Source organism: Podarcis cretensis, assembly GCF_951804945.1.
Source record: "Podarcis cretensis genome assembly, chromosome: 17".
Lineage (NCBI taxonomy): Eukaryota > Metazoa > Chordata > Lepidosauria > Squamata > Lacertidae > Podarcis > Podarcis cretensis.
The window spans coordinates 22,640,288-22,667,809 of NC_137187.1; the positions used below are offsets into that span (position 1 = coordinate 22,640,288).

Consider the following 27,522-nt stretch of genomic DNA (forward strand, 5'->3'; position numbering starts at 1 on the left):
CCCGCCCGGAAACCAATGTCCCCTCTGTGGAAGGACGTGTGGATCCAGAATTGGCCTCCACAGTCACTTACAGACTCATTGTTAAAACCGTGTTTATGGAAGACCATCTTACTTGGCTACGAGTGATCGCCAAAGAAAACATAATATATGGTGCTTGACAATTGGTCAGTGTAAATGAATTCTCCATGCCCTCACATCTGCAAAAATATTGATACTGCTACATTGGAAGGACAAAATATACCCCCCTTCGAACAATTGTAGGTGACATGACAACTCTTGCAGCCCATGAAAACAGATCGCCTTCAGACAAAGATTATGCATGGACATTGAATGAAATTTGAAATGTATTTATTGAAACCATAGAGGCACATGGATTAACATATGCTTGAGGGAAACAATAAGTTTATCCATCTACATATATACTATATAGCTTTTAGCCTTAAGTATATTTTATGGTTATTTTGCTATTGCTGTTTTCCTCTGCTTTTAAAAATATTTTAATGTATTCTCTTCCCCTCCTCCATTCTTTCTGCTTTACTTTAATTTACTATAATGATTTACTATAATTTACTATAGTAATACCAATATATATAAGTTCTTAATTTATTTACAGTGATTTTGACTGAAATAATGTGTTGTACCATAGGAAAGTAATCACTGAGCTTTAACCTTCATTGAGTGTGTCAAAAGAAAACCCCAGCTTTGTTTCCAAACTGCCTCGCCCTTAATTTGATCTCTGGTTCTTCCTTTCATATATTTATGAATCCTTCCTGCTGGATATTGGAAAACATTACCAAATACATGGAATCCCAGCCCTCTTAAGTGTTATTTACAAGTGCTATCTGCAAGGGGTGTCTTAAGTTTTAAAGCACCCAGAATCAGGTCACGTTATCTCCCTCCCATCTTTATTGAGGCAGTTTCTCAGAGGCAACACATGAGTGGTGAGGCTCTGGGAATAGCCTAGCCTGGCCTCTGAGGTCGTGTGACTCTCCCAGCCCCTCTGTTGAGGAGAGTGAACTTCTGTATCTGTGGAGGTCCCCAGCATGACTGAGAGCTGCAAGAGTCACATGCAGAGCCAGATCACCCATGAGGTGAGGCAGTAGCGTAGCATGGGTTGCCAGTGCCCAGGGCCACACAGATGGGAGGGGGGGACAGACAGAGTACGCATACGCATTCAACTGCCTAATGGCATCTGTGTTGAGGCGTTCTCAAAGTAAAGGAAGGATTGAACTCTGATTAATAAGAATACACACAGAAGCTTGAACCAGCCAAGACTCTGGGAAGGGTGCGTATAATCGTCTCTCTCTCTCTCTGCCTCTACCCCTCGGCCCAGGTCGTTTTATTCACAAAAGAACTTTTTACAGAGTGTTCGTAAGAACCAATCAGATTTCTTCTGAGCATTTCCACAAACCCCAAGTGGGAACAAAGTTAAACTACCAAAACTAATTAAGCACACATATTTCTGGGGTAAACAAAGAACAGAACTACAAAGGAGAGCATTTGGCAACCCGGAGGTGATAAACAAGCAATATACATGATAAGAAGGATGGCCAGGAGGACAGCGATCATTATCACCTTTATGTGAAACCTGTTTCCTGGCCCTAAGATTAACATATCAGAAAAGTTACATCAAAAGAAGCTGCCTACTATCTTTGATGACCCTGGATGCCTGCCTGGCATTTGATTACACCTGAAAAACCAGTCATCTGGTAAGCGCACATGAGCTGAACACGTGAACACGTGAACAATTCCAAGTTGGCCTTCCTGTGTCCAGACAGTGAGTTGCTTTCTTACTGCAATTCACAATCTGAGCACAAGAGATGTCTGGCAGTGCTGCAACTCTAGGTGTGTATAATGATATTGCATCCAGAGGTAACTTTTGTGTCACCTTTCCCCAATCATGGAGTTTGGTATAACTTATGATACCTTCAGGAATCCATTTAGAAAACCACTATCCCATGTGTGTGGCATGTACCATATGAAAGGCTGTGTACAAACAGGAATCATACAATTTCCTAAGGCAGCGTGCATATCATATGTTTCACTCACACAAAAATGAGAGACAGTAGGAACTTTAGCTAAACACATCCACATTTTATAGCTCTAACTAGAAGAAGTGTCAGGGGGAAGATAGATACATTGAGTACTAGGTATCAAGAAAACAAATAATATACATATTAAAATCAGCATAGAGTTCATATGTAGCTGAGTAATTAGAGCTGCTAAAAAAGTCTCTGATTCCACTGGAACATCATGATGCTGAAATTGTGTCCTGGCATCAGAGTCCAAGGTCTTCAGCATTCCCCATGTCACCTTTGGGCATTCCCCAGCCTTTCAAGGATGAGGATGGACACGATGGACTTTTGCACGGGGCTGCTGAGCCTGTAGAGGCGAAGTCAGGGTCATGGTCCTTGCAAAGTCTGGAAGGAGTCCTGCAGGCCTTGGTGCCAGCACATGTTTTGGCCTATAGGGATGGATACAGCGACCTGGAATCCACACAGGACCTGAGGAAGTAAGAACAGTAGGGCACCCTGCCCCAGGTAATTAAAGGACCAGGTCCCTCTCACTGCGGGTTGGGGAGCTGCTAGTATGTCACTAGAGGGTGTTCCAGAGGTCGTTCCAGAGATACCTCTTTCCTACAATGGTATTTCATAGGAGAAAATTTATTGGGAAAGGAAACAGTTAATTAATTTAAGGTAAAGTTAACAGGAGTTAAAGCGCAGGAAGGACATCCACCAATGATATCCTTAGCTTGCGTCAGAGAACGGAAAAAATATTTTATGCATTGTTTATGCAGCTGCTTAGCTCCCTGTGAAAAAATGCATGGCTGTCAATTGCATTAGAAAATAATGGACAGAAAGATTTCAGAGCAAAATCAGCATGTTGATTTCCTTCTGAAATTATATCTTTGAATCCTGTATGGGAGCAAACATGAGAGTAAACATGAGGAGCATGGGAAGGTGCAATTCTATTTGTCAAGAGATTTTTCAGTGTTAAGAACAAAGAGTAGATTAAAATCTAGCATGGAGAAAGATAGAAATTAGCCAAATGTGATAAAAAGATATCCCACTTCACACAAAAATCACAAAATGCAGTGGAAGTGTAGGCTGGTCTCTGTCAGTTTCCTGATTAGCTGCAAAAAAATTATGCCAGTTATTTTCAGAATCCTTATACGTTAAAACACTCTAGAGGTGTTGAATAGGAACCTGTTGTTGTTTTTTTGAACAGAAACCAATTTCTAGGGTACCTGTTGAATTAAAACTAAGCATGAATCTTTAGGAGTGTTAAAATAAACTATCTCAAGTTAATCAGTAAATGCAAACTGATAGGAAGGAGAAGAACTCATTAAGGACTCCTGCTCCTGTTTTAGAAAAAAGCAAACAACAAACAGCAATATCAAATCCAGTGTTAAGCAATTTAGAGTGTAGTTACTCTAAAATCACTATTCTGTCAGCAGTTTCTGGAGAGAAAAATAGTCCTATAAGTGAAAACATTGTATTAAGGTGATACAGAAGGAGGGGGGGTACCTTTCCTCACCCCTCTTCCTCGTGAGTAAGGGGCCCGAGGCGATGACCTCGACGGCGCCCAGCTCTGCCGTGACACCTGAACCCCCACACTGTTGCACAAGCACCACACTATACCCTTGACTTTATAAATAATATCTCCTCTATATATATATATATCTTTTCCTTCTATATACGGGTGAAATAAGCCTTTCCCTCTTAAGTCTTGTTCGCCCTATTTCTAACGAGTAGACCGTATCATACTGTTTCCCCATTGACCACAATGGCTGCGCCTTAGCCAATCAAGAACGTGCATTCCCCTGCAGGAGCTAGCTCAGGGAGTTCTTGCACGCCTCATTTAACCTCCTGACAAGTTGTTGACGGCTCCCCGCTGCTACAACAATGGAACCGAAACTAGCGACCTCGTAAAACTGTCAAAGTCCTGTTACATTGTATCCATTTGTTTCCGCTTTCAATATACAATATACACTTGACCGGCAAGAAGCCGAAAACTTCAGAAAATAATATAAAATCGGCCAAAGCTTCAATCTTCTCCATTTTAATGTTATTCTACTCGATTCCCTCCGGACTCCATGATGCTACTCCAGCGCCATAATCCTCAAACCGACAGGTCACGTACCCAGGAAAACCTTAATCCTGTCAAATGGTCCAGTTAAGCCCTTCCTCCAGGCAATGCTAGGTAATGGGCGATGTATGGCTGTGCCATTGTCTTGCCATCACCTGTACTCAGGAAACGTTTATGCATATCTCTATTACTCCAGGCAATCTCTACCCTGCCTACCTTACTGAAGTGCTGATCTACGCAATCTCTACCCTGCCTACCTTACTGAAGTGCTGATCTATGCAATCTCTACCCTGCCTACCTTACTGAAGTGCTGATCTATGCAATCTCTACCCTGCCTACCTTACTGAAGTGCTGATCTATGTAGTCCCCACCTTACTGAAGTGATGATTTGTGTAAACCCCCCACCCACTTTCCTGTAGTGATGATCCGTGTAACCCCACCTTTTGTGATGTATTTGTGACGTTTTCTGCACTGTATTCTGGGACCTGGAGGGAACTTTTAAAAGTTTATGTTGCCCCACTCTCGGGGTTCAACCCCATCTTGAACCTATTGCGCAATAAACTTGGATCTCCGCATCTTGCTCCGTCTCCGGCTGAACTCATTTCTTCCGCTAGGACCCGCGGACTCCGTCCGACGAGCCGGGTGGCAGGGCAACTCCGCACCCGGAATTTTCCGTAACATTTGGCGCCCAACGTGGGGCTGGCGGTACTCCCGTGCTGCTGACCGGGGGCCCCGAAATCTTCAGCCGGCTCCGGGCCATTTTGCCTGGGAAGATCCTTTGGACCTCCGGCCATCCTCCGGGCGGTAATCGAACGTCCCAAGGGTTCAGCCGGGGAGCAAAGGGAATCCTGCCGGCTTACTCATCGATCCCGGGATCGTCATAGAAGACGCGTGAGTATAAGGAAAAGGAAAATCCAGTGCACTGGTGGGAAAGGGGTGGAAATCTCCTGGCAACTGAATTCTCTGCCCTCCTCTCTATCGCTCCTTCTCGCCTGTCTCTTAGTCCAGTTGGTGAGAGAGACCGTGGACTGCTGCTCGACCCGAAAGGGGGGTTCTGAGCTCTATCCCTTTCTCTATAATTCTCCAACCAGCCGCACCAATTGGGAGCCCGAAACTAAGACGGAGAGACCCGACTTGAAAAATAGCCGACTCTCCGCAACGGGTATCCCAGTTGAAAGCAAGGGGTTGGAGTTCTCTTTCCGAACTTCCCGAGCGTCCTTTCTAGGGGGCAGGAAGTGGTCTTGCTTTCTATTCAGATCCCAGCCGCACCGGTCGGGCTACGTACCACGTGTATTGTAAGCCCGCTTCCGAAAGCAAGGGGGATTTTCGACACGAAATTCTATCCAGGGATCACCCGATCTGGCACCGCACGGCGCGGGCGTTCAGTAGGGCCCCTTTTCCTGAGATTGTGACGATAGGTAGGAGGTTGCCAGGAGGGATAGTCCATGAGGAATTGGGCGGGATCGGCAGAGTGGAAAAGGGACCCCAGGTTACGGAAATAGGAAGGAAATACCGGATAGCTAGAGCTCTTTAAAACCTCTCTAAGGAAGTTGCCAAGCGACTAAAGACCCTTCTTTACTATAAATCCCTGTGTTAAGTATACACCAATCCTTACCGCCCTTTCTCTCCCCTCTTTCTGTCTAGACACGCGTAAAACAAAATGGGTACCCAGGCTTCCAAACGCGAGCGGGCTCACTCTGAGAGGAAGGCTTCCAGAAAGCCATCTCAGTCTCAGAAGGACCCTGACTCTCCCCTCCAATTTGTTATCACGTATTGGAAGACGATTCCTGGCCACAAATTATTATCGAAGCAGAAATTAGAGGACCTCTGTTCTGTAATTTGGCCCGCCAGCACCGCCTCCGCCAAGCCCGAATTGCGTTGGCCGGCAGGGGGTTCGTTTAATGAAGAGCGCTTGAACCACCTCAAGAAATACTTAATGGAGGAAAAGCCCCGTCAGTTGGAATATCTGGCTGCTTTTGAGACCGTAAAGGGATTCCTCCGAGCCCCGAAAGGGACTGCATCCTACCAGTTACCTATATTGAATCCCGGACGGCAGCCCATGCCCCCCCCCCCTTACGAAGGGCACTCAGTAGACGATGACGTACAGCGTACCCTGATTCCCTTTTACTATAGAGGACCACCGCCGCCTAGTAGTAGCTCAAGTAGTGATGACGAAACAGGGGATGAAGGGGCACAGAGCATCGAGAACAAAAGAGTCACAAGGCTACAGGCAAAGAGGGACCAAAAAGACCCCGGGCAGGCCAAGACTAAAATTCCCCCCTCAACGCTTCGCAACACAGTCGAGGACCCCGTCCAAGCCAGAAATAACCCTCTCCCCTCAGAACCTTGTGAGTGCACAGCAGAAACCCCAGATCACAGTGCGGGGGCTCCAGGAACTTCTGATCAAGTAAGCTCTACCGTGAGCTCCACCGCGGTCCAGATGCCCCTAAGGGCCTTGCCGATTCCACCTCTTCAACCTGATGGACCCCCGCGAATGGTTTATACACACCAACCCTTCTATACTTCTGATCTCGTAACTTGATCAAATCAGATGCCCTCTCTGAGGGACGACCCTGACAAATGCCACCGGCAAATCAGCGCCATCTTTTCCACCCATAACCCCACCTGGCCAGACGTCCATGTCCTTCTCAACGCCCTCTTTAATGAGGCAGAGAAGGCAGACATTCTAACTAAAGCTGGGGAGGCAATAGAATCACCCGACTATCAGAGGGGACGGCCCCAAGGATTGCAGGCTCTCACAGCACAATGCCTCCGAGTAGATCCTGCATGGGACTACAACACCTCAAATGGGATCTGGAATTTGAACCTATTTAAGAAAGCCGTTCTGGATGGCGTTAAGGCTGCCGGACAACGCACTGTTAATTGGACTAAAGTCCAAACGATAATGCAGGGACCAAACGAACACCCATCTGATTATTATACTAGATTGGTTTCTGCTATCAAGACGTGGGGAGGGATAGACCCCGAGAATTCACAGCATGAAGTAATCATTAAAGGTTTCTTCAAGGATCAGGCCTGTCCAGACATTAGGAAAGCCCTAAATCTCCAAATTGGATACGACGGAAAGAGCGTAAGTGAAATCTTATCCATTGCAAAATCCGTCTACAACTCTCGAGATGAAAGAAAGAAAAAGGAAACAAAATCCGAGGCCGAGCAGATTTTGGCCTTAAGTATGGAAACCGCCTACGGCCTTAACCGAGGTAGAGGTCTCAGCCGAGGAAGAGGAGTCCGGGGTGGAGGACCCCCGAATCCCTATAGGCAATGGGGGCCAGGCGCCGGGGGGGTGTTACTACTGCCAAGAGGAGGGACACATAAAAAGATTCTGCCCCTACCTCAACACACCATCCTACGGGGGACAGGACTCCAGGCCATTCCCGACCCGAACGAGCCACCCTCCTTTTCCCCCACAATCCAACCTGACCCGGGGACACATTAACCACAAACCGGAGGACTACGCTCCGCAAGTGCCTACGAATCAAATGCCTCCGACTCAACGACCTCAATCGGGCCCACGAACCCAAATGCCAACAATAAACGCGCCTACTCACCCTTGGGCAAACGCTACTGCTCCTCCCTTGCACCCCCCAAACCAGCCACCTCCCGATGATCAGGACGCCTACTGACTACTAGAAGGGGATCCCAGCCTAAGTCCAACCCAAACCATCTGCCCCGTGATAACATTGTCACCTGAGGATCCTGTCTGTACTATTGAGATCGACGGTCACCCCTATCAATGTCTACTGGACACAGGGGCCACATATAACCACCCTAACTGATAGTCACCTGGAACCAGGGACAGTAACCAAGAAGGTAATGGGACTAGATGGGATACCCCGCACTTGCCCACTCTCGCAACCAGCTAAAGTTACCCTTGGACCCCTATTAGCAGAACACACCTTCCTTTTAACTAGCAGTCCTGTTAACCTCCTCGGCAGGGACCTCCTTTGCAAACTCAACGCCACCATAAAATGTACCTCGGATGGCATCTACCTATATATGCCCGAGGACTCCATCCCCGCGTTCCAGGGGTCAGACTCGGGCCCAACAGACTGGACCTGATACAGCACCACCCAACTGGACATCCGAGATCATCCCGGATTCCGACGCTATCAAGCTACGCCTGAAGCGCCTTGACAGCTCCTCTGGCAGCGCGCCTTTGACAGCTCCTTTGACAGCGCGCCTTTGACAGCTCCTCTGACAGCGCGCCTTTGACAGCTCCTTTGACAGCGCGCCTTTGACAGCTCCTCTGACAGCGCGCCTTTGACAGCTCCTCTGACAGCACATTGATAACTCTTTCCCTCTGATAATGCCTTGCTGTCCCCAGACTCTGATAATGTATTTCTCCTTCATCTTCCTCACCTTAAGGGCTTCGTCCCAATCCTCAGCCACACCAACCGATCATTGCACCGGATTGACTACGGGTTACCATTTTTTGGACTACCATCGAGTCGAAACCGGCGGGAAGTCAAATCCGGATCGAATGGGGGACTTTGACTTCTGCCTCCCTGAGTCTCGAACATTGTTACGCCATTCCCTCGTGCCCCGACTAACTGCCAGCGAATACTGGGAACTTTTCATCCGAGATGAACACCTACATCGGATTGGGTCAGCAGCAGTCACCCTTGACCGTTCCTACTACCGCCTTAGCTGTAAGAACGGGACCCATTTCCTTTACAGCAACGGAGAAATCTTGAGGAACCCAAATTGGACTGAAGTCGAAAAAGGGGGGGCCACATCGTCCTACACCGACACCACTAACCCCTCCGACAACTTGATTTTCGGATTCCAATGTCTCTTCATGGCCCCAGAACCCCAAAAACCCCAGCTGCAAGGACTTTGCCTGAGAGGGTTCTGCTGCCTCTGGAATCTTGGAGTCACCCACGACTGGAAAGGGGCAGAATATTTAGAAGGGTGGTATCATCCGGCACATCCTTCACGCTCCCCCACTTGGGATCATGTTGGACCTTTGAGATGCGGAGGCATAGCCCAGGACAGGCGACTCCTCAATACCACCGACCCACTTCATCCACTCGGCACGGCACCTCGCCAGCTCGGCACTGATCCCTCCCTCCCAGGGGAGGATCTCCTGTCCTCTTGGGAACAGAACTCTTACATCAAACTCTTGGGCCAGGTGGCTAAAGAGGCACCCTATCCTGAATGCTGGATATGCGCACATGCACCCAGCCACCTCCAACAAAGTCTTCCCCTCGTTCCTGTACCCGTGACCACTGAACAGTTCCGATCGGGAGACGTCGCTTCTTGGAATTTAACGGCCTTGAACTTGACCCACCAATACCTCTACCTTACTGGCCCTACAAAGGGACCCCTCTGCCGCATCTTCACTGGAGAGGGAACTTTCATTGGGTCCAGTACCTGCACCTCCAACTTAGAACTTTTACCCACCGGTCACGTCACTGTTACCGATGTGGCCGCATCCCGAACTTTCCAAAATCTCACCCTTGCTTGGGCCACCATGGTCGGACACCCTCCTGCCTGGCAGCCTCAGCCCGCTGACTCCATGTTGCTGCAAGCTTTTGCCTCCGGAAGAATGGAGTCCTACCTCAGTGGCTTGTTTTGGGTATGTGGTCATCGCGCATATACCTGGGTGAGCCCTCATATGTCAGGATCTTGCTTCGTAGGGTACATTGTCCCCGGCATTAGAGTAGTCCCACACCTACCCCCTGGGAGGCAGAGGAATAAAAGAGAACAGAAGGGACTGTTGGACCTGTCGGATGTCGCTGCCAACGGAGAGACTGTCGGCCGGGCACTCTTCCCTGCCTATGGGGCCGGCTCTAATCATGTGGACATCCTCCGACTTACCGACATCCTTCTGAAATTCATGCAAGAGGCAACCCAAATCACAGACTCTCTGATGTCGGAGCTGTCAGAAGTGAGACAACTTAGTTTACAGACCAGGATTGCAACGGACTTTCTCCTGTCCAGTCAAGGAGGGACATGTGCCCTAATAGGCACTGAGTGTTGCACATATGTGACTGATCAGACTTTGAATATTACCGGACATTTGAACAATATTCACGAGCTGGCAGGGAAGCTGGATGAGATACGACATGAAGGACTATCCGACATAGACTTGTGGGGATGGTTGCCCAAGCTCGGATGGCTCCGACAGTTACTTAAGGTGATATTGCTTACTGCCCTTATTATTATCCTTTGCATCTCGGTGCTCTGCTGTACTATACACTGTGTCTCTCCTTGTTGCTCTCTCCTCCGCTGTCCTGCTCAATCCGCCCCTCTTTATCTCCGAGCCTATTCCCGCTCCCACAGTGCCTCTGTCTTCCCTGAATACGTACAAATGAGACACCTGGGAGAAGGAGAGTACGAAATCACAGGGGTATAGGGTATGGAGAAAGGATTTGCAAGTTCTTACAGAACTTTAATGCAAATCTATCTCCGAATGGGGGACTGATACGGAAGGAGAGGGGGGGTACCTTTCCTCACTCCTCCTCCTCTTTAGTAAGGGGCCCGAGGCGATGACCTCGACGGCACCCAGCTCTGCCGGGACTCGAACCCCCACACTGTTGCACAAGCACCACACTATACCCTTGACTTTATAAATAATATCTTTTCCTTCTACATATATCCTTTCCTTCTATATACGGCGAAATAAGCCTTTCCTTCTTAAGTCTTGTTCGCCCTATTTCTAACGAGTAGACTGTATCATACTGTTTTCCCCATTGACTATAATGGCTGCGCCTTAGCCAATCAAGAACGTGCATTCCCCTGCAGGAGCTAGCTCAGGGAGTTCTTGCACGCCTCATTTAACCTCCTGACAAGTTGTTGACGGCTCCCCGCTGCTAGAACAATGGAACCGAAACTAGCGACCTCGTAAAACTGTCAAAGTCCTGTTACATTGTATCCATTTGTTTCCGCTTTTAATATACAATACACACTTGAGCGGCAAGGAGCCGAAAACTTCAGAAAATAATATAAAATCAGCCAAAGCTTCGATCTTCTCCATTTTAACGTCATTCTACTCGATTCCCTCCGGACTCCATGATGCTACTCCCAGCGCCATAATCCTCAAACCGACAGGTCACGTACCCAGGAAAACCTTAATCCTGTCAGATGGTCCAGTCAAGCCCTTCCTCCGGGCAATGCTAGGTAATGGGCAATGCATAGCTGTGCCATTGTCTTGCCATCACCTGTACTCAGGAAACGTTTATGCATATCTCTATTACTCTATGTAATCCCTACCTTACTGAAGTGCTGATCTATGCAACCTCTACCCTGCCTACCTTACTGAAGTGATGATCTATGTAATCCCTACCTTACTGAAGTGATGATTTGTGTAAACCCACCACCCACTTTCCTGTAGTGATGATCTATGTAATCCCACCTCTTGTGATGTATTTGTGACGTTTTCTGCACTGTATTCTGGGACCTGGAGGGAACTTTTAAAAGTTTATGTCGCCCCACTCTCGGGGTTCAACCCCATCTTGAACCTATTGCGCAATAAACTTGGATCTCCGCATCTTGCTCCGTCTCCGGCTGAACTCATTTCTTCCGCTAGGACCCGCGGACTCCGTCCGACGAGCTGGGTGGCAGGGCAACTCCGCACCCGGAATTTACCGTAACACTGCAAAAAAATTATGCCAGTTATTTTCAGAATCCTTATACGTTAAAACACTCTAGAGGTGTTGAATAGGAACCTGTTGTTGTTTTTTTGAACAGAAACCAATTTCTAGGGTACCTGTTGAATTAAAACTAAGCATGAATCTTTAGGAGTGTTAAAATAAACTATCCCAAGTTAATCAGTAAATGCAAACTGATAGGACAGAGAAGAACTCATTAAGGACTCCTGCTCCTGTTTTAGAAAAAAAGCAAACAACAAACAGCAATATCAAATCCAGTGTTAAGCAATTTAGAGTGTAGTTACTCTAAAATCGCTATTCTGTCGGCAGTTTCTGGAGAGAAAAATAGTCCTATAAGTGAAAACATTGTATTAAGGAGAATCACGCGTCTGAGTGACTCCAAAACTCTGCAACTGCTGTAAAGTAAATTCATTAGGAATTGTAAGTTCAGGGAGGAAAGGAGAAAAAACAGTCTGCAAAAAGCGATGAAGAATAAATCTCCCTGTCTGAGGTGGAATCAGACCTGTATGCTATGTCTTAATTTTATAAACCACCATAGGGAAGTGGAACTGAAAAGTAGCAAGTTCTGCTGTCATTAGATTCAACCCAGCACTGCCCTCAGCGGCATGGCGCAGATCTGTCACAGGAGACTGTGTGTTAAAAGCAACTGTGTTAAAGCAATAGCTGGCTCTGCTGATTTAGCTTCAGTAAAAAACTGACAATCAGCTGGCACAACAGTCTTTGTTCTCCCATTTAGGCCCAGGCTGGAAGGCCACCCATCATGGCATTGCCTGTCTTTAGCAGGATGAACTGAAGGAGACAAAGCTGCTGCTAGGAGGGCGGATTTGTGAGTCTCAGTGTCAATATTCTGGCAAGGCTTAATCATTTGAGCAATCTCTGTTTCTGGCTTCTGGTACATCGCTTTAAGAGCAGTCTTGCAATCAGCATTTTCATTTTCATAAGCCAATTGTTTCACTGAAACTTCAGAGTCCTCAAGGTTTGGAATTAAAGTACTGGCTCCTCTTAGCCCATCAAGAATGCTATGCAAGCCATTTTCTGTCATACTTCGCTTCAATTGTTTAAAAACTGTGAAGGGCAATGATTCATGGGCTCTCTGTTCCTGTGCATTCTGAACAATAGGACAGACTGATAATAATGGTAAGGTGTCAGCTGTTTTTTCTTCACTGCTTCCTTCTGCCATATTTGGAATAGTCAATTTTTGCACTGTGGTCTGAGCCTCTTGGGGGCACTGGTCCACCGAAGGTGGCATGGAATTTACATTCGACCCAGGCAAATTTTTGGCAAAGGAAGGTGCCAATGGAATTACCTTTGGCATGACCTCAGAGGAGAGAGGCTGGAAATCTAGAGGCTGATATGGAGGGAACAATATTATGGTATTTTTAAAGGCAGCTGGGGGTTGCGACAATGTGGGAGCATTCACAGAGACAACTGGTGGCTGCAGTAAAGGGTTAGAAAGCTTTCCAGCTGCGTCTCTACACAATTGCCAGGTGTGCAAGATTTGTACAGATGCCTCAGGATGCATATGGAGTGCATCTCCCAGCTCATTCCGTTTCTTAATGTCATAAGTAGCCCCCTCTGGAAACCAGGGGAACAGTCTAGCAATCTCTAACAACAATTTTTCTACTAGGGGTGCCAGTGGCTTAGCGTGGGTTGTCAGCACCCAGGGCAAGGCAAGTAATTTGCGCCCCCTAACCCGTGGATTTTAGCAGGGGGCAGAGAGCTGCGAGTGCGCCCCCCCAGATGTTGCGCCCGGTGCAGCCGGCCCCCCCTGCACCCCCCACGCTACGCCACTGAGGGGTGCTAAATGCTTATCATGCCCTGCCTGAGCTAGCAAAAATAACAAATTATTCCTGTGCTTTTCCTGCCCGTGTAAAAGCTTGCTTCCCATGATCTCACCTGAAGGGTAATAAACGCGCGTCTTTGGGGCTCGTTCCGAGCGAATGTGATCCTAAGTCCGGGAATCGTTTTGCAGGAGATGATCCACCACGACCGAGGGATAGCAGGTTGCTAGCTCTGAGGGGAGTCCAATCCTGGGGGTTTCCTTTTGTTGAGGTTTCCTTTTAGCTTTGCCTCAAACGCTGAGGTTTTTTTACAAGCCTCACACAGTTTCCTTTTTAAGTTTGCCTCACACAAGCCACCACTTGAGGCGTTCTCAAAGTAAAGGAAGGATTGAACTCTGATTAATAAGAATACACACAGAGGCTTGAACCAGCAAGACTCTGGGAAGGGTGCGTATAATCATTTCTCTCTCTGCCTTTACCCCTCGGCCTAGGTCGTTTTATTCACAAAAGAACTTTTTACAGAGTGTTCGTAAGAACCAATCAGATTTCTTCTGAGCATTTCCACAAACCCCAAGTGGGAACAAAGTTAAACTACCAAAACTAATTAAGCACACATATTTCTGGGGTAAACAAAGAAACAAAGGAGAGCATTTGGCAACCCGGAGGTGATAAACAAGCGATATAGATGATAAGAAGGATGGCCAGGAGGACAGCGATCATTATCACCTTTATGTGAAACCTGTTTCCTGGCCCTAAGATTAACATCCTAAGATTAACATATCAACTCCAGGCACGCCTGGAGGATGCGGACCATTTGGATCCCTTCCAGTCGGGATTCAGGCCTCATCATGGGACTGAAACTGCCTTGGTCGCGCTAGTTGATGATCTCCGGGGAGCTAGGGACAAAGGTGAGAGTTGTTTCCTAGTTCTGCTGGATCTCTCAGCGGCCTTTGATACAATCGACCATAACATCCTTCTGGACCGTCTACAGGGGCTGGGAGCTGGGGGCACTGTTATACAATGGTTTCGCTCCTTCCTCCTGGGCCGTGTTCAGAAAGTGGTGGTGGGGGATGAGTGTTCAGACCCCTGGGCTCTCACTTGTGGGGTGCCTCAGGGTTCCGTCCTCTCCCCCATGCTTTTTAACATCTATATGAAGCCGCTGGGAAAGATCATCAGGGGGTTTGGACTGGGTGTCCATCAATATGCAGATGATACCCAGCTCTACCTCTCTTTCAAATCAGAACCAGTGAAGGCGGTGAAGGTCCTGTGTGAGTGCCTGGAGGCGGTTGGAGGATGGATGGCGGCTAACGGATTGAGGTTGAATCCTGACAAGACAGAAGTACTGTTTTTGGGGGACAGGGGGCGGGCTGGTGTGGAGGACTCCCTGGTCCTGAATAGGGTAACTGTGCCCCTGAAGGACCAGGTGCGCAGCTTGGGAGTCATTTTGGACTCACAGCTGTCCATGGAGGCGCAGGTCAATTCTGTATCCAGGGCAGCTGTCTACCAGCTCCACCTGGTACGCAGGCTGAGACCCTACCTGCCCGCAGACTGTCTCGCCAGAGTGGTGCATGCTCTAGTTATCTCCCGCTTGGACTACTGCAATGCGCTCTACGTGGGGCTACCTTTGAAGGTGACTTGGAAACTACAACTAATCCAGAATGCGGCAGCTAGACTGGTGACTGGGGGCGGCCGCCGAGACCACATAACACCGGTCTTGAAAGACCTACATTGGCTTCCAGTACGTTTCCGAGCACAATTCAAAGTGCTGGAGCCCTAAACGGCCTCGGCACAGTATACCTGAAGGAGCGTCTCCACCCCCATTGTTCTGCCCGAACGCTGAGGTCCAGCGCCAAGGGCCTTCTGGCGGTTCCCTCATTGTGAGAAGCAAAGCTACAGGGAACCAGGCAGAGGGCCTTCTCGGTAGTGGCGCCTGCCCTGTGGAACGCCCTCCCATCAGATGTCAAAGCGATAAATAACTACCTGACATTCAGAAGACATCTGAAGGCAGCCCTGTTCAGGGAAGTTTTTAATCTGTGATATTTTAGTGTATTTTTGGTTTTTATGGAAGCCGCCCAGAGTGGCTGGGGAAACCCAGCCAGATGGGCGGGGTACAAATAATAAATTATTATTATTATTATTATTATTATTATTATTATTATCAGAAAAGCTACATCCAAAGAAGCTGCCCACTGTCTTTGATGACCCAGGATGCCTGCCTGGCTGTGTATGTGACTTGTGAAGAAAGAGAAATGGAACCGAGATGCAGAGGTATGGATTGATCAAGAATCATATCATAATAGTTTAAACCCAGTCAATGCAATGCTGAAACAGATGGCTTACTCTATATTTATTATAATTCCTCATAGCAATCCCACCTGATCATTACATGTGTCATCCAGGAGATCGCAGCCACAGAGATAAGAAAAAGTTGTTTTGCAACTGGGTGTTGGAATTTTGGGCCCCTAACAATTTCGCGCCGAGGGCAACCCATGCTATGCTACTGAAACAGGTTGAAGATTTCACCAGAACCTGCCATGATGCAACGTAGGTAATTGATGCTTTGGAAGGTGCAGCAGCTGGAAGGCACTTCCTGTTTTGCCTCAGGTGGCAACCCGGGATGTACCACCGCTGGTCATATGGCCTCAGGAGCAGGGCTAAAAGCAGTCTCCCTGTACCCATGTTGGTTCTCTCTCCCCCTTTTAAAGTCTGAATAGAGCAAATAGTGCATCATAGCAAATCCTTATAAATTTTATAATATGGCGTCATGTAAGTGGGGAAGATTTAAAGCACAGTCTGGTTGTCATGGCCTGGTACACGGCGATCAAAGTCCCGACAGTGGACGTCAGGACTGGGGGCAAGATGGCGGGGTGGAGCAGGAAGGGGGGTCCAGAAGCCAGGAGTCAGGAAGCCAAGGGTCCGAGGGTCAGGAAGCAGGGAGTCAAGAAGCCGAGGTTCAAGGATCAGGAAGCAAGAAGCCAAAGGCAGGAAGCGTGTTGCTGTGGCAAAGAGCCGAAGGGAAATGCTGACCTTATACCCCTTCCTGGCTCTTGCCACCAGGTGCTATGAGTTACCAATCGGCTTCACCTGTGTGGCCACGCCTTCCCTCTTCAGAACAAACTTAGGAAGGCCCCAGTCCTGCAAAGTCCTATTGGTCACAGGGCCTGGCTCCTGCACGCACACTTGACACTGGTGGATGGAAAACTGCTCATGGTTTTCTCTTGAAAACTACTTCTAACCAGCCAGCTTACTTCTACACATGCAGCCCCGACTGGAGAAAAATGACTAGAATGTAGAGATTCTAAGGCACAGCAAGCAGAAGACCCTCCAGTCACACTTCATCCTCCCTGCTGACCATCGCCCTGCAATTTCAGGAGCATCCATGTTGACCCAATTCTGACCCATGAAGTGAAAGTTTTGAAATTCGCAACTGGTTGTGCAATATGAGACTATTACACAATTAAACACTATTAAACAACATGCTGTGCACCCATGGGTGGGAAGAGCTGCCCACGGGGGTAGGGCAAGCGTCCCAGGGGGGTGGGGTGGTGATGTCACCCCCCTCAGGGATAACACCCAGGGCGGACTGCACCCATCGCACCCCCTTCCTCCGCCAGTGGAGCCTCTGTAACATATTGTCGTGGGAAGATTGGCTCTAGGCCTCCTCTTCCTAGAATAATAAATGTTGCTTGGATAAGCCTACCTGCAGTTTCTCTGATCTTAAAAATGTTGCGAAGGGAAGGATTTCATAACACATCATGTTGCAGACGGCTTTTAGTTTGACCCACCCCCTCGTCCTTCCCACTGCTTTGGCAGAGCTCAGATAAAATATTAGAAGAATGAGCACAATTATTTCTCCTAAGAAATACATGTGTGCTTCATTTCTCAGAACTTTGTGGTGCAGAAATGTGGAAAATGCTTCCTTTCAAACAGTGAGGATTGGGTCTGTTACATCTACCTCCCTGAAGCTCTGACTCCCTGACTAACACTTGGTTGCTAATTATTTTATCTGTTTAGAATGGAGCAATTGTTGTTGTTGTTTAATCGTGTCCGACTCTTCGTGACCCCATGGACCAGAGCACGCCAGGCACTCCTGTCTTCCACTGCCTCCTGCAGTTTGGTCAAACTCATGTTAGTAGCTTCGAGAACACTGTCCAACCATCTCGTCCTCTGTCGTCCCCTTCTCCTTGTGCCCTCCATCTTTCCCAACATCAGGGTCTTTTCCAGGGAGTCTTCTCTTCTCATGAGGTGGCTAAAATATTGGAGCCTTAGCTTCAGGATCTGTCCTTCCAGTGAGCACTCAGGGCTGATTTCCTTAAGAATGGATAGGTTTGATCTTCTTGCAGTCCATGGGACTCTCAAGAGTCTCCTCCAGCACCATAATTCAAACCCCTTCATGGATCACTGCCTTGCCGTGGCGAAGGGGCTTGAATAACTCAGAGAAGCTATGACCTATGCCGAGCAGGGCACCCAAGATGGACAGGTCATAGTGGAGAGGTTTGACCAAATGTGATCCACTTGGAGGAACCGGCAAGCCACTCCAGTATCCCTGCCAAGAAAACTCCATGGACAAAGACAACAGGCAATGGAGCAATTAAAATTAGTTTAATTCATTCTCCTGTTCGTTTTAGGAATTTATATGCTGCCCTTTGATTATATTTTTTTCAGGGCAGCTTGCAAATAAAATAGTGTCACACACCGCTCCAATCTCTGAGCAGTCTGAGAATCCAGGGGTTCCATACCTAAGGTCCATCGAAACGAGGCACTGCAGAGACTGTGGTGTCTTTATATGGCTTATTTAACATGTATACAACCTGAGCCTACGTTGGAGGGGTTCACAGCATTAACACCCCAAGAGGGTCTTGCTTCTATAGCCACAGAAGCCCTGGATTCAAACATGAATCCACCATTGTGCTTTCTCCCTCTCCAGCTTGCTGCGTTTAACAAACTGCAACCTCTTACCCCTAGGTCACATCACCACCACTGCAATCCTAAACTCAACTCTGCTATCTCAGAGCTGAGGGAGGGGTCCTTTCCATTTTCCACAGGGCACAGAAAGCCATCTCTCTGGATTTCCTTTGTCTTTGGTTAATGACAGATTTACCAGGTGATTTCCTGAATATGGGAAGTTAGTTCAATGGCTTAGCCTGTATCTTAACACGTGGCTAAATCCACCTATTAAAGGTAAAGGTAAAGGTACCCCTGCCCGTACGGGCCAGTCTTGACAGACTCTGGGGTTGTGCGCCCATCTCACTTAAGAGGCCAGGGGCCAGCGCTGTCCGGAGATACTTCCGGGTCACGTGGCCAGCGTGACATCGCTGCTCTGGCCAGAGCCAGAGCCGCACACGGAAACGCGTTTACCTTCCCGCTGGTAAGCGGTCCCTATTTATCTACTTGCACCCGGAGGTGCTTTCGAACTGCTAGGTTGGCAGGCGCTGGGACCGAGCAGCGGGAGCGCACCCCGCCGCAGGGATTCGAACCGCCGACCTTTCGATCGGCAAGCCCTAGGCGCTGAGGCTTAATTTCCTGGGTCTAATCCACCTATTAGACCCAGGAAATTAGGGAAATCTGACACTCCCAAACCCTGGCACCCCCCACTCATAACAATACATAATAAAACAAAGCAGTATAAAAACAGAGATAAAACTGGGGATTTAAACACCTTTTTTTTTTTTTTTTTAAGTAATTTATCCTGCCTGGCTGGAAATCCTGTGTACAGTCAAAGTGTGGAAAAAGTGGTAGCTTTTTAGCAGGGAAGAGAAAAATAACTACACATGCTCACTGTCTTTATCATCACTTCAGCTGTTCCAGGAGTTTTTTCTGGTGTTTGAGAACAGTAATGGGGCACAGTCACATCAAATTTGTCACGGTAGACCCCTTCTCTGCCTCTATGGGTGATGCAGACACACTGCTGAGCTATGAGCTACTCAGTAGGAAGACCAAGCACACACTGAGGGCACTGAAAAACCAAGGGCACAAAAAAAGATGTTTTTTAAAAATTGGAAAGAATTTGACACTTGATCTTTCGAAAGAAGCGCTGAAGGAGGCATCGTGGCAGAAACAAGAACTTGGTTCGACTTCCTCCCCTGCACACTCTTCCTTCATTTCCCCGTTCTTTTTATGACTTATCCCCACCTAAACCAGGGGGCGCCCCACCGACAGCAGATCAAAATAACGCCAGGAAGAAGGAAGAGCCCTGGCAGTGTGTTGCAAGTTTTGCGTCCTTGCAAAAAACCGAAACAAAACACCAGCAACGCGGCTTGCTTTTTTTGAACTGCATCGCCACCAGTATCCTCATGCTATTATTTGCATCTCTCCAATCTCACTGGCTTCCTCCAGACGCATATTTTGTTTTTGATTTTCCGGGGGACTGGTGGTGGTGGGAGCACCCCAATTTGCCCATCTCTAGGGACCATTCCAGGTCCGGCTCTGCGCACGACTCGTGCCAAGAAGGAGCGTGGGCGAGGACCAAGGGGCGCGCAAAGGCGCCCTCGCGCAAAGTCACCGCGCTTGACCCTGGCGGGGTGGCGGGCGGGACCAAGAGAAGGAGAAGGAGGAGCGCCGTCTGACATTTCCTGCCCAGGCTACCTTGCGAAGGGACTCCTGAGCCCGCCTCCCGCTCGCGAAAGCAAGGTGGGTTGGCCCCGGCCGGGCGCTTTTAGCCCTCCCGCCGTTGCCATACTGCTGCTGCAAGCCCAAGCCAGGCACACGGGGTCTCCACCATGGAGCGCAGCTCGGCCGCCGTGGGTGCCGTGAGGCGCGTCCGCACGCATCCTGCTCAGCAGCAGCAGCAGCAGCAGCAGCAGCACCCTCGCCCAAACCAGCAGCAGCAGCCGCCGTGGCGCCCGGACCAGGAGCCCGACGGACTGGACGGGAAGAAGCCGGCGGGCAGCCGGGGAGGAGGAGGAGCGAGGGGCCTCCCGCTGCTGCCGGAGGCGCGCACGGCCCTGCTGCTGCTGCTCTACTTGCTGGCGCTGCGCGGGATCGCGCACCTCTCCCTGCGGAGGCTGGTGCAGCCGGCGGAGCGCCGCCCCGGCGAGGATTTCAGCGCCCCGCGCGCCAGGTAACCGCAGGTAGCGGCGGCTGCGGCTCTCGCGCGCGCTTGCCGGGTCCCAGGTCCCTTCTTCCGTGGCCAAGACTGGGGTGCGTGGGTGGGAAGGGTCCAGGGACAGATGCTCCCCCCAAATCAAGTACATAACTAACTGAGGTTCTGGCCCCCACCCCAACATAAAGCCTGCCCGCCCCCTCGAACATGAATCCTAGCTACACCCGTGGTCGCTTCCCCCGTCCTCCTGCGCACCTGCATCTCTGGGAGAGGGAGACATGGGCGTATCCGGGGAGCGGGGAAGACGGAGCCACAATACTATTGAAAAGCACCGAAAGTGCACAATTATCTGAGGTCCTGTGTGCCCCCCTCCCAGCAGAAGCCTCCCCCTAATGTCCTCAACAACTTTGGAGGATCCCCTAAAAAAAGCTTTGGCTGCCCTCCTCCCCAACAAAAACATTGGCTCTGCCCATGGAGAGAGAGAGAGATGGAATGCTCTCCTCCAGGAGGGCCAACTTGGCCCCACGCCCATGGGTGCCCAGGGCCATGGGTTCCATACAGTGTCTGGCCCCGGGGTGTTGGCTCCCATTAATCCTCCTGGATTAATGTACTGATGTACCCTGATGTACTTTGAATCTGATCTAGATAGGAGTTTCAAACGTTGTGTCATTGTGTTCCCTATGTCCTTTTTGATTGTAGTAGCTAGCAATAAAGGATAGCTGCTGGGCCTGTGTACATGGGGGCGTGTTATACATGGAAAAATACAGTATGTCTTTTTAAAGGCTATTAAGGTGCCTTTAATGTGTAGGTAGGAACGAACAGGGAGCACTCGTGTTTTCAGAATCTCTGGAGTTTAACTGAACTGTGGCAAAGCCCCAGAAATGGTTTCTGTGTAATTTTATTATTTATACCCTGTCCGTCTGGCTGGGTTTCCCAAGCCACTCTGAACAGCTTCCAAACATATGTTAAAACATAATAAATAATCAAACATTAAAAACCTCCCGATACAAGGCTGCCTTCAGATGTCTTCTGAAAGTCAGATAGTTTTTTATTTCCTTGACATCTGATGGGAGGGCGTTCCACAGGGAGGGTGCCACCGCCAAGAAGACCCTCTGCCTGGTTTCCTGTAACTTTGCTTCTCACAGTGAGAGAACTGCCGGAAGGCCCTCGGAGCTGGACCTCATTGTCTGGGCTGAACTATAGGGGTGGAGATGCTCCTTCAGGTATACTGGACCAAGGCTGTTTAGGGCTTTAAAGGTCAGCACCAACACTTTGAATTCTTCTCGGAAACATACTGGGAGCCAGTGTAGATCCTTTAGGACTGGTGTTACATGGTCTTGGCGGCTGCTCCCAGTCACCAGTCTAGCTGCTGCATTCTGGATTACTTGTCGTTTCTGAGTCACCTTCAAAGGTAGCCCCACATAAAGTGCATTGCAGTAGTCCAAGTGGGAGAGAACCAGAGCATGCACCACTATGGCGAGACAGTCTGCGGGCATACCAGATGGAGCTGGTAGACAGCTGCCTTGGACTCAGAATTGACCTGTGCTTCTATGGACAGCTGTGAGTCCAAAATGATTCCCAGGCTGCACTCCTGGTCCTTCAGGGGCACAGTTACCCCATTCACACCCAGGATCAGTTGCCCCAAAACAGTACTTCTGTCTTGTCAGTATCCAGCCTCTGTTCTGTTAGCCACCATCCGTCTTCCAGCTGCCTCCAGACACACATACAAGACGTTCACTGCCTTCACTGGTTCCAATTTAAAGGAGAGGTAGAGCTGGGTATCATCCGCATACTGATGAACACCCAGCCCAAACCCTGTATGATCTCTCCCAGCGGCTTCATATAGATGTTAAAAAGCATGGCAGAGAGGACGGATCCCTGAGGCACCCCACAAGTGAGCGCCTAGGGGTCTGAATGCTCCCAACACCAGGGCTAGGATGTATGAGGTTAGTGGACAACCACAGCAGAAGATAAAGTCCACTGAATGAAGTCGGACAAATCCTGCCTTGGCTTCCTAGAATTTGCTACCAGGTTAAGTTACTGACTTTGGTATGCAGAGCTCTCTATACCCTGGGTTGCAAGTGTTTGAAGAAGTGCATCTCTTGCTACCTGCTAACCCACGCCTTAAGATCAGTGGAAGAGGCCTCCCTTTTGCCTCCATCAGGGGCTGTTTGCTGTATAACAGCATGGAGCAAGCAAGGCCTTCTCTGCTATGGCCCCCTGTATGTTAAGCTCCCTCCCATTAGACCTGTGGTTGCCTACAGCTTTCAGATGTCTGCTTAGGATGTAACTCCCCGCCTGCTCCTGCCTTACTGTGGAAGTGGCTGCTGTAGTGACTGCCTGCTTTATTATTTTATTATATTTATTGTTTTAAGATGCTGCTAATGTTTACTGGTTTTATGGTTTTCATTTTAATCCTTGTAGTGCATTTTACAGTGGTACCTCAGGTTAAGTACTTAATTTGTTCTGAAGGTTTGTACTTAACCTGAAACTGTTCTTAACCTGAAGCACCACTTTAGCTAATGAGGCCTCCTGCTGCCGCTGCACTGCTGGAGCACGATTTCTGTTCTCATCCTGAAGCAAAGTTCTTAACTTGAAGCACTATTTCTGGGTTAGCGGAGTCTGTAACCTGAAGCGTATGTAACCTGAAGCGTATGTAATCCGAGGTACCACTGTATTTGATGAAGCGTTGTATACCACTACAGTGGTACCTCTACTTACGCGCACTTCTGGTTACGTATCCTTCGGGATACATACGTGGCAAACCTAGAAGTATTTTTCCGGGTTTCCCGCATGCGCAGAAACGCTCTACTGTGCACATGCACAGAACAAGCACCTCTGGTTGCGAAAACCTCAGGATCCGACTGGAGCTCCGGAATGGACCCCTTCCACAACCGGAGGTACTACTGTATTGGAGTCGAAAGGTATGTTATAAATACAATGCGTAATATCTGAGGGGTCATCACTGACTACCCAGAGGATTTGGGATGAAGTGGGCTGTACAGTGGTACCTCGGGTTACATACGCTTCAGGTTACAGACTCCGCTAACCCAGAAATAGTACCTCGGGTTAAGAACTTTGCTTCAGGATGAGAACAGAAATCGTGCTCTGGTGGCGCGGCAGCAGCGGGAGGTCCCATTAGCTAAAGTGGTGCTTCAGGTTAAGAACAGTTTTAGGTTAAGAACGGACCTCCGGAACGAATTAAGTACTTAACTCGAGGTACCACTGTATCTCGCTTAGTTTGGGAGTTTTGCAGAAGTAGCATGAGTCTTGCGTGTGTGGAGGAATTGAGAAGGGAGCAGACAGGATCTTGTGCGCCACTATTTGGAGAGGAAAAGAAGCGGTACAAGAGCCTTTCACTACTTCCCCTTTGGCAAAAAACAACAACTAGTCAGGCTGTATTTCTTCCAGCTGGTTAGTCATCCTAGCAAACGCTTCTGAGTAGGACAACCTGGGGGCATATTTCTGCTAGAACCTCTTTTTCCACATTCAGAAGATTTAGGTAGCAGGTGCATATCTGTGCAGACACAGTGTTAGAAACTCAGATATGTAAGCTGGGGCCAAATGGCTCCTTAAACCAAGGTTGCAGTCTCCAAAATGAAATGTCTGTTTGCTATTTTGGGACAAGTCTTATTTTTCAAATGATGGCCTGACTGTGATTGATCAGTTAGACATCTGGCTAGCTCAGAAGACCTTGAGCTAGGTTAAGAACTTAAGAGAACTTCAAGAAGAAAAGTCACTTGATCCAAGGACAGTCCACATATATATTGGCTTATTCCGACCTCTTTTTCTTCCTGGTGACACGGGCCATTCGTAACGTGGGAATATTCTTCACAACGGTGAGCAGGGCAGTGGAACGGGGCAAGCAAAGTCAAGCTACAACGGTTAGCTGTAACGTCATTCACTCACCTTCTCAGGCTGTCCAGAAAAAGCATTTTGGTTCCCAAAGTTCATTCCAATTGTGTGGATAAAATATAGTGGATAGAATTCTCCATGGTGGGGTATTGGTGTGTGAAAACGGTCCAGATCCTATGGTTTCTATGGTTCTCAGGCATGCAACTCCAAATGGTGGAGATCTTCACTTGGTCGCAAGTGGCCGATAAGTCAGTTGGAAAATATGCCTGCGCTTGACTGGTTTAAAATGCTGACAGTAATAAATAATAATAAATTTTTATTTATATCCCGCCCTCCCCAGCCGAAGCCGGGCTCAGGGCGGCTAACAACAATGAAATGATACAACATTCTAAAATCATTTCATTATAAAATTAATTCAAATCAAATTGATGGCAACCATTGGGCTAGAGTTCTGTGAAGATTGCCAAAGGAGGGGGTCAGGCTGTGCCTTGGCCAAAGGCCTGGTGGAACAGCTCTGTCTTGCAGGCTCTGCAGAAAGATGTCAAGTCCCGCAGGGCCCTAGTCTCTTGTGACAGAGTGTTCCACCAGATCGGAGCCACAGCCGAAAAACTCCTGGCTCTGGTTGAGGCCAGCCTAACCTCTTTGTGGCCTGGGACCTCCAAGATGTTTTTGTTTGAAGATCGTAAGTTCCTCTGTGGGACATACCAGGAGGTAAATAAGTTTTACTTGGGGTATTTTGAGCCCATTCATGTTGATCATAGTTGAAATAGAGTGAGGCAAAAATCACACTGTTATTAGCCACTGTGGGTAGTTTGTGGGCAGTTCCTTTTATAACCTGCTAATCAGCCTCCAAAAATAGAAAAAGCTGTTATGGGATAAAAACTGGCTTGTGTTCCCACAAGGCTCGTATTTAATCAGAAATAAAAAACAAAAAACAAAACTGAGAGCCAAGGGGATGATGATGGGAGGAGGCAATGGTAAGTGTATATTGCTATTCCCAAGGCAGATTACAAGCTGAAAAAGACAATAAAATAGACAGCAAAGATCATGCACCTGATCACAATCTAATCCAATACAAAAAACCCCCATACTGAACGCATAACTATAAAATAAACAACTTATATCAAATATTAAATACCAGCAGTTTACACTTAACAGCTTACAGTTTACACTTAACTGCTACAATAAAGAATTAGTAAACAACAGTAAAAATAACGGGCATAGAATCATAGAATCATAGGGTTGGAAGAGACCACAAGGGCCATCGAGTCCAACCCCCTGCCAAGCAGGAAACACCATCAGAGCACTCCTGACATATGGTTGTCAAGCCTCTGCTTAAAGACCTCCAAAGAAGGAGACTCCACCACACTCCTTGGCAGCAAATTCCACTGTTGAACAGCTCTTACTTAGAATAGTATAAAATAATAATATCAACATATAAAAGTTAAACAGAAATCCACTCAACAGTTACAATAATATCTAAACTGTTATCAATAAAACAATGGCAAGCCACAGTACATAAAACAATACAATACACATTTAGAAGCAGAGGGTGGAGCAAGGCTTCTGTTAACATTTTTGCGTGGGACCCATAGAAATGAGTGTGACTATAAGGAACATGGCATAGAAAAACAACTTTTAAAATATTCTTATCACCTCCTAGTCTCCCCAACTCCAACACTTTCCATTCCTTGAGTCAAATTTAGGAGAACCATGTGCTAAAAGTCTGTCTCACTTGTCGATATTGGCTTCAGTACTCTTGAACCAATCTTGTGCAAGTCACTGCGAATAAATATTTCAGATTCCTAGGTGTACGCTCACATTTCGGGCTTTGAAACCTGATTATTGAGTTTTAAAATTGAGCTAAGAAGAAAGCATTGGAACTACTTTCTAGTGCTTGCATTATTTAAATTTACCATGAGGGAGCTCATTACCACTTTCATCAAGTTTTAGGCCTTGGAGTTCCTGTTTGTTATTTTCTTATCTCCTCCTGTTTGATGTCAGGCTTTATGGAACTTCCTTTTCCCCTTTTATTTCGTACTCATGCAGCTCTTTGTCGTTTTTAGCAACAGATCTCCCTTTGCACCTCAAACCTAAACCAATTTATTTGGAACTGGATCATATTGATTTCAGTATAACACTTCCAAATGCATATGTATAGAATTGCAGCCTTTGGCAGCAATGCTCGTAAACTGCCCTAGTTTTAAGTCCTGCTGGTTTCAGCAGGACTTACCTGTAGTTTCAAGCAACTTTAATTTTCAAGGAAAAGCAGTGCGTTAAATATTTTGCAGTTTGGCGTGTACGACCTTGTGTAGCCATCAAACATATGCAGCATTTTATAGGTGGTGTCTGAAGCAAACACCTGAGAAACTGAAGTGCAAATTATTATTTATCTTCTAATGGAACTCTCCCGGGTAATGACTATACACATACAGGGTTGCTGTGTCGTTTGTGTTATCTGTTAGATTATTTCTGTTTTTTTAAAAGAAATTGTTGGTTTTAATGTATTTATGCATGTGTATATGTTTTTTGCTTAAAATGTTTTAAGACACTTTTGAGTTGCTATGGGAAAAAAGTGACCAATAAACATAAAAATAAAAACTTTTGATTAATATTCAGATAATGCCCTGGGCATTAAATCAGATGGTTAGTACATTTCCGAGCACAATTCAAAGTGTTGGTGCTGACCTTGAAAGCCCTAAACGGCCTTGGTCCTGTATACCTGAAGGAGCGTCTCCACCCCCATCGTTCAGCCCGGACACTGAGATCCAGCGTCGAGGGCCTTCTGGCGGTTCCCTTATTGCGAGAAGTAAGGTTACAGGGAACCAGACAGAAGGCCTTCTCGGTAGTGGCGCACGCCCTTCAGATGTGAAGGAAATAAGTAGCTATCCTATCTTTAAAAGACATCTGAAGGCAGCCCTGTTCAGGGAAGTTTTTAATATTTAACAATGTATTGTTTTTAATACTTGATTGGGAGCCGCCCAGAGTGGCTGGGGAAACTCAGCCAGATGGGCGGGGTACAAATAATAAATTATTATTATTATATTAGGGTGTGTTGTGTATATGGAAAGATACATATGGTATATTTAATACAGAGTTGGACCTAGGTTACATCCTCAGT

General features: G+C 47.7%; 1 protein-coding gene and 1 long non-coding RNA gene across 4 annotated transcripts in view; one reads left to right on the plus strand and one right to left on the minus strand.

The window, feature by feature from the left end:
• Positions 1 to 2,022: 2,022 nt before the first annotated feature.
• The window catches only part of LOC307206593, a 30,955-nt gene continuing 5,455 nt past the window's right edge, over positions 2,023 to 27,522 (minus strand). Inside the window, exons 2-3 of the long non-coding RNA XR_013834396.1 lie at positions 13,620 to 13,967; positions 2,023 to 2,531 (exon numbers count right to left, since the gene is read on the minus strand). This is a non-coding gene — a long non-coding RNA (uncharacterized lncRNA). The remainder of the gene's footprint in view (positions 2,532 to 13,619; positions 13,968 to 27,522) is intronic.
• The window catches only part of ERMP1 (endoplasmic reticulum metallopeptidase 1), a 43,483-nt gene continuing 36,146 nt past the window's right edge, over positions 20,186 to 27,522 (plus strand). For 2 of the 3 annotated variants that reach the window (XM_079959270.1, XM_079959272.1), the window contains exon 1: positions 20,187 to 20,564. In XM_079959270.1, the coding sequence (XP_079815396.1) occupies positions 20,224 to 20,564 (341 nt within the window). In that variant the 5' untranslated portion in view covers positions 20,187 to 20,223. Of the gene's footprint in view, positions 20,565 to 27,522 lie in introns of all 3 variants that reach the window. The other variant, XM_079959271.1, reaches the window with a different exon arrangement.